General features: G+C 45.9%; 1 protein-coding gene across 1 annotated transcript; it reads right to left on the minus strand.

Annotated features, from left to right (window-relative positions):
- Window positions 1-2035: 2035 nt before the first annotated feature.
- Window positions 2036-6899, minus strand: CLRN1 (clarin 1). The gene is made up of 3 exons (XM_008944104.1): window positions 6647-6899; window positions 3360-3539; window positions 2036-2301 (listed from the first exon to the last, which is right to left on the minus strand). The coding sequence occupies exons 1-3, from the start codon at window positions 6897-6899 to the stop codon at window positions 2036-2038; spliced, it is 699 nt and encodes a 232-aa protein (XP_008942352.1).
- Between the last annotated feature and the right edge of the window lie 654 nt (window positions 6900-7553).

Below are 7553 nucleotides of genomic sequence, written 5' to 3' on the forward strand. Positions count from 1 at the left end.
GTTGGGCCTGGTCATTGGTAAAACACTTCTCAAAAACCTTCAAAATATATTTATATGCTTCCCCTCACTCTAAAATTTGTTTCTTTTTTAAACAGTTGTTGTAACAGGCAAAGCTTGCCCTAGGCAGGGTTCGACGTTCAGCAGATCTCACCATGTAACAGAAAGCTTAGACCGCCCACGATGGGCGTTGTGGGAGGGGCTTATCATATATAAGCAATTGCAACGACACAATAAATGCCGTTTGCTGCATCCTCCACATTGGAGCTTGTGTCTTGATGGCCCTCAGTGGCAGAGGTTGAGTTGTCACGATCCTGGGTCCAAGTGTTGGTGACAACAAATAGTGAAATAGGCTAGTCTAGAAATAGAGCAAGATTTTTCCAGCTGATGCTCATGGCTGACAGGTGAGCTGCAGATTACATGCTGGTGTTCACCCAGACATGAACGCTGACAAGGTCGTACTTGCTTTGACTGTTACTTTCAGCTGGTCAAACAAAGAAATATTGCTTCAGTGTTATTTTGCTAGTAAGAAGTTGTTACATGTGCCTTGGGAACTGGGTATGAATGAAGTTAGCAGCTGGCCCCATGCTTGTGAGTGGGGTGGGATGTGGGGGGAGCCGGGCTCTTTGTGGTGTGAACTCCCTGTGAAAACACTTGGACCCTGAGTTGGGAGCTGCTTGTTCTGGGAATGGGTTCATCCCCTGTGCTGAGGCTGGTTTGGGCAACTCTGTATTTTACACATGTGGGCCAGCTGCTTCTTCAGGGAGGACAAGGACCACTCAGACAGACTCGTGGCCCAACCCCCTGTGCTGCCCACTGCTGAAGGTGCTTCAGAGCTGTGGAGCAGAGCAGCTCCAGCTAACACAGCAATGAGAAGGGCAAACCATCACTTCTCACTGTTTGCCGTATAGTCAACAATAAAAGATGTAATACAAATTCTGTATTAAGAAGATATATTTGCATTAAGAAGAACATGCATATTAATGAAGAAGAAAATGATGAAAACTGTTGCGGGTCATGGTAAGTTCCATGGCCCTTACATATTGTTAAGGTTCAGGGAGATATGGTGCAGTGTGGGGTGGCAGAGATGCTTTGTGAAAGGAGTTGTGGAGGGTAGGTGTAGCTGACAAAACTTTTACAAAAAAACCCCAACGTTTTGCTATTCATAGTAAAAGTATAAAAAAAGGCATAAAAGTCAGTCAGGTCATCTCACAGGCTGCTGGAACTTGAAGCGGAGGGAAGTCCTAACAGGTACCTGATTTCCCTCAAGTGCCCTAATGGGCACTGGGTGGGTGGGTCCCTTCTCACCCACCCTGTAGCTGTGGGGAGTAGGCTGCAGCCCTCCAGATAAATGGGCAGCTGGGAGAGTAGATCTCCTCCTGAGTGCGCTCTGAGTGTCGCGTCCGTGTCCTGGAAGGAGCAGCTCACCAACGAGGCACACGTGGAATCCCTTGGAGGTAGTGTCTGGTGGCATGATGCTGTTGTGAACTCTCTGTCTGTAACTGGGCTGTGCCTGGGGTGAGTGCTCCAGAGGAGGCTGCGGGGTGTTATGAGCCAAGCCTGTACGTATTCCTACATTTCCCTTGTTTGATGTCTGTAGATCTGCTGGGTATCCCTGCTCTCTGCTGCCCTGACGTGGTAACTGCTGCCTGCTTGCCCTCCCAGGGGCTAACACGCAAAGCTGCTGCTGGTGATAGTGTGTGCCTCTGTTTGGGTTACTTTCCAGATCCACTTCAATGCTACTGATATTCCTAGTTTTCTTCATACAGTTACTTTTCAAAACACCCTCTTGGGAAAAAAGGCAAATGTCTTCATAACGCCTTACTGCAACACAGGGAGAGCGTTTTGATCTAGTCGTTACCAAAGAGCATGTCTTTTTTTTTTTTGTTTACTGCATGTGCCATGTTGATGTTTGTCTGAAAACTTTGCTTTTTTAAACTTCTTCAGAGCTGTTAATTTACAAATTACTACATCTGGTGGTTGTTGAATGTGATAGTGATTGCCCTCTTCGCTTGAAATGTTCTTAAATTATGTCATTCTAATACATCAGATCAACTGTTCCAGTGATTGTCCCTGAATCTTTAGATTTTGAAAAAGGAAATTGAAATCCAGCAAATCGTATTAGCAAGGTGTTCAGGAATTGCACTAGGGAGCAAACCAGGATGATCCAGAATGAATTTGCAAACTGATCACTGTGAGTCTTGAATGTGAAGCTTCCCTCTTTGAAATTTGCAATTTTCTCTGAAAGGTGGTGGATCTTCACTTCTGAAGAGAAGAGAATCATGATGAGGCAACCGCAGGAACCTGAAATGGAGGGGTAGATGCTCATCATCTTGGCATCCCTGCAGCAAGGCTGTCTGACGTACAGCACAACCAAATGCCATATTGATGGTGCTATTGTGGCCACTGTAACTTAGCCTTAACAGGGATTATTTTTAGAGTCCAAGCCAATGCCTATTGAAACAGGTATGCTTTTTTAATTGCATTTGGCTTGGGACCAGTCATATTTAGCATGTCTGCTTCAGTGCCCTGATCCAGCACAGTATCTATGCACTTTTTCAGCTGCAAGCTGCTCATTATCCTGTTGAACGTAACTGAACTGTCTGCATGTTTAAAGATAATTTCATAAAGGACTTAAGTATGTATTTATTACTGTAATACATAATACCTTGTAAAGCAGTGGTAAATCTTCTTGTCAGCCAAGCCAGCATGACAAAGAACGGGCTTTACTCTCTGTAGGTGGCAGAGGGACAGGGATGGTCTGTTTCCTTTCTGGCAGTGGTCTTTCAGAGACCGCTTTTACAGCAAGCTGCTGTCAGTCTCTGCCTCTCAGTTCCTTCCTCCCTTCCTCTAGAAAGCCTTGCTGGTGCAAGTGGTGATCTTGCTTACACAGCTAGAAACTTCCAGTCATGGTGAATATGAGCACATGCACCACTGAGTTTTTTTGGTGGTTTTGGCTTTCTTTCCCCACTTTCCCCCACCTCTGGTGCAATTGCCAGTCCTGACCATGTGCTGTGTGTCTGTGAGGTGGCCACAGGACTGGGTCCTTGGGGTTCCTGGGCACCATCCTAATTTCTGCCAGGTTAAGGCAGAAGGGCTGGGGACACCAGGGCTGTCTGTTCTTACCCCACCGCCTGCCCTCACAGAGTATTTCAGCATTTTATCTATAAACTTAAATTTAGAAAAAAACATGTTTTGATACAGCAAAGTCCCCTCCCTCTCTGCCTACCTTTATTTTGCCAGTTTAGAGTCAATGTAGGCATGACCCTTAAGGCGGTCTCCTGTGCTGATAAACCCGGCATGGTAAGCCGCAAAAGTGGGCAGACATCAGCCCCGTGGGCTGAGGGTGGGGCGGTACTTACAAGCAATGAAGCTCCAGAGGTACAACCCAACAGGGCCGTGCAGTGTTTCATAAGGGCTGCCAAATGCATTGAACATGAAGAAACCTGCTCCCACCAGAGCAAAGATGATCAATACTGTACAGAAGAGAATGACACTAACATGGATACTTGCAGGGATAATTTTGAGCAAATCTGGAAAAACTAAAAACAAAACGAACAAAACATTATTATACACATTAGGCAAAGCTGTTTCAGAAGTAAGGCCAGAGATTTCTTGCTGCTTTGTGATAATTGTTTTAAATTGTGCTCTTCTAGCACAGATGAAAAAAAAATCTGGAATTCTTTACCTTAAATAATTTTATGCAGTTTTTTAGCTACTCTTTCAAACAGGGACCTTGCTTAGCTAGGTCACGAGGGCATAGTCAATCAGACTCAGCATGAGAGAATAATTTTTAATCATCCATGTTTGTTTGGCAACAATGGGTATTTTAGAAGGAATCATCAAATACGCCCCTGTGGATCAGGAGCAGTTAAGTGTGATTAAAGCAGGGGTGATAATGCCTTGGTGCTGCTTCACTGCAGCTATAATGTGCAGAGAGTAAAAAAAGCCTTACATAAATTGCTCTACCCTGTAAAATGTTTAGCAGCACATCCCATGCAGTAAACACAGGGAAGCAGGTAAGGTGATGGCAAGTCAATTTATCTCCCCAGCTAAATGAAAGGGAAATGAATGAAGCAAATGTTTGCAAACTCTTCTTGAAGCTGTTAAATATCAGCTTTTGTGTGTTGGCTGGCTGGGAGCAGAGAGGGGTACCTGGTGACCCTCCTCAGACCCCGGGGCTTAAGGGGACACCCAGAGCCCTGCACCCACCATCCATGATGCTGCACAAACACTCTCACCTTCATTAGCTGATGGAGGAGCTGCCTCCTCCAGGGGACAGTACTGGCCCAGGGCTCTGTTCCACCAGACCCCCTTCCCCTGGGCATCCCCACTGGCCTGGCCCCTGTGCAGGGGGTTTGTGGATGCCAGGTCTGGGCCAGGAACACTGCCGCTTGCAGGCTCTGCATGTGCCAAGCAGCAAAACAGCCTGTTGGTTAAATTCCCTAGAGGAAGAGTTTGCCTGCAGAAGGGCTTGATGGCTAACTATTGCCCAGTTTGGCCACTGGTGGTTAAATTCCTAGTAAAACACAAAGCATATTTTAGAAACTAGACCTAGTCTTCAGTGGACTTTATATTTTGTATATTTAGAAGCGTAAGAAGGAGTTGTACTGTTAGTGTGGTGTAGGGAACAACTTCACTGTTGTACCATTTGGGCTGGCCAAAGAAAAGGCTGAAGAGTCCCTAACTGCTCCGAATCTACCAGGAACAGCATTAGTTCTTGCAACACCACCTGGTGTTTTGGGACAATGTGCATAGCTGTGTATTTAATAATACAGTTTTGTATTGTTTATTTTAAGAAAAAGTCTTACTGCACTGTATTGAATCTTTCCCTTGGCACCTGCATTTATAGTTCTTTATATCATTAAAATTTCATGTGACATATTGGGAAAAATTAATTCCAGCAGTTATGTTGTCTTGAAAGAGAAGCGTTCCTTCATCATAATGAATGAATTGTGTGTTAGGCATGCATGCCAGTGGCCTTTAGAAAATGAACCGCTGACCCAGAAGCTGATGCGAATCAGCAAGAGCAAATGAAGCAGAAGGCTTTCCCCAGCCCGACCAGGTTTGCTGGCAGAGCAAATTCATTTCACAATTAAAAGAGAGATAGTGGTTGGAAAGGAGCTTTTAATGGGAACAAACACAGAACTAAAGTATTTAGCCTATTTTCCGTGCCTTTTCTCAGACGTGCTGAAGTGCACATCAGTGCATTAAGCTATGGATGTGTATCTGTACATGGTTGTCCTGCTTCCTGGGATGCTCCCAGCATGGTCCCGAGAGCTCTGAGCTGGAAGGGACAGGGCTGCTGGAGCCCTGGGGGACATGAACCAGCCTCTTCTTAAAGTGGTCTCAGAAGTTAATGTTTCTGAGAGCGTATTTGCATATGAGAGCAAATAGAGGCATATTTTGCTATGCCACCCAATCACTGTTTCTAAACACAAATCCTATTAAAATGTCGCATTTGCTTTTCAGTTTAATCCAAAGATGATCTGAGAACAATCTGTGAGGTGGAGAGCCCTGCTTCCATGCTCAGTGAAATCTCACAGAGGCAGAGCCTGCCCCACAGAGCGACAGGACTGGAACAATGAGGCTTGTGAAGCCGTTCAGGCTGTAACTGGGCTATGCCTCAGGTGTTCCCAGTGACCAAGATCACCTTGATGCAGTAGCCGGTAGAGTGCTCTACAAAGGATGCCGGTGAACACAAACAGGACTGGCAAGACAGGGTTGTAGTATCATGAGTGCAACCTAGTGAAATAAGTCACTGTTAATGCTTGGCTTGTAGGGAAGGAGAATAAAAGGTAAAAGAACACTCTAACAGAGAAGCTTGGGTTCAGTTTTAGGCTGGTCCAGGCTCTTTCTGATACCTAACGTGGCAACCTTGCCTTAACTCATGTAAGCAATTCACCAGTGCTGTTTTAGCAGAAGGCTTCTAAACTCTTTTGCAATAACTTCAGGTGGCATCTTGTACATATAATAAAAGGCTGTTTGTTATCTAATGTGCTGCTATATACAAACCATGCATTCACTTGATCATTTTATTGATCTTATCCTTGCAGATAACTAGTTATAAATATTGCATGTAAAACAAAACCATTACTAACAGTCTTTGCTAAAATTCCCTCTGTCAGATGCCAAGCTTGACCTGCAGACCAACTGACTGAGCATGAGCACCAACCAGCCGCTCCCCCCACGAATGCAGTGGGCTGCTAACTCCATCTGTCTTGTTTCTCAACAGCAACCAAACATGCCCATGACCCAGCTCTTCCACAAGATTTCTGCTAATTTAGTTTGTTCTTCCATGGTGGCCCACAGGATACAACACTGACACACACATACAGAGGAAGATAATGGAGATTAATTAGAAAACAAAAATATCCTTTTTCCAAAGTGATAGTATAAACCTATAAAATGTAGATCCCTGTGTAACTGGAATATAGATTGTCAGAAATGTTAGTGGGGCTTTACTAGTACCAGAAAATAAGTTATTATTTGAACCTTAAAATCAGAAGACTGTGATGGCAGGATTTGCTTTAGGATATTTCATGCCTGTTAGGGTCTGTGAGCAAGGCAATCCTGGGGCAGCTCTCTCTTGGCTCCCCTGGCTGGCAGCAGTGTGGTGCTCAATAATTCAAATGCCACTGTTACTCACATGAAAACTGGAGAGGTCTCCCCCCGAGCCCGCATTGTCGCACACGCTCGCCATAGAAAAGCCCATACTGGATTTCTCCAATGAACTTCTCCAGCTCCTGGCCAGTGGCGTTGACGAGCAGGGCTCCCGTCTTGCAGAGTATCGTCCCCTTCACCCACAGCTGCCTGCCGACAGCTGCCGCCGTCCCCAGCGCGCAGGCAAAGCTCAGCACCCCGGCTAGGCAAAAGATGATCTTCTTCTGCTGGGCTGGCATGGTGGTGGGCAAAACCTCTGAGGGACACAGCGCTCAGCAAGGCAGCGACAAGGTCTGCACCAGTCGAGCTCCTGGCCAGGGCCCCAGGCACCCAGCCAGCCCTGCTCGCGGCCAGAGCCCTCTCCTCAGAGACTTCAGCAACCACCCTCCATGACCACGCGGTTCCTGAATGATGCTGCAAGGGTTTTCCTTCCCTGTCCCCTCCTGTATCGCTTCGGCTCACACACTACCACGTCTAAGCAAGCTGGAAGACAGAGCAGTTTGTGCAGTGTGTCCATGCATCCTCTGTCACTTGATAGCATGCGTCTGAGATGACAGAAGGAGCCTCTTGGTAATTTGATGAGTGCTCTGCTCTTCCCAGCCCCTGCCTGACTGGGCAGCTGGGGGGGTTTCAGAGACAGGCTCAGCTGCTGCATCATATCACCTGCTCTCCAAAAGGGAACTTCTCACAGGGTTTTATTTTTCCAGGTTTTCCTCTAAAGCTGGCAATGATGAGCAGCTCTGGTGATTTTTTTTTTTTTTTTTTTTTTTTTTTGGTTTTTTTTTTTTTCTTTTTCTTTTTAATCCAGGGGGGCCTTTTTGGTGCTTTTGTTTTTCCTTTTGCTATTAATGCAAGGGTGCCAGTAACACCCAGCCAGCCAACAGCTAAGCCAG

This window comes from Merops nubicus, unplaced genomic scaffold, assembly GCF_000691845.1.
Source record: "Merops nubicus isolate BGI_N331 unplaced genomic scaffold, ASM69184v1 scaffold42547, whole genome shotgun sequence".
Taxonomy (NCBI): Eukaryota; Metazoa; Chordata; class Aves; order Coraciiformes; family Meropidae; genus Merops; species Merops nubicus.

Coding starts and splice junctions, on each gene's coding strand:
- CLRN1 (XM_008944104.1), bottom strand. CDS start 6,899: ATGCCAGCCCAGCAGAAGAAGATCATCTTTTGCCTAGCCGGGGTGCTG. Junction 3,540..6,646: donor GAGACCTCTCCAGTTTTCAT/GTGAGTAACAGT, acceptor TTTTGTTTTTAG/TTTTTCCAGATTTGCTCAAA. Junction 2,302..3,359: donor CCTCTGGAGCTTCATTGCTT/GTAAGTACCGCC, acceptor CCTCCATTTCAG/GTTCCTGCGGTTGCCTCATC.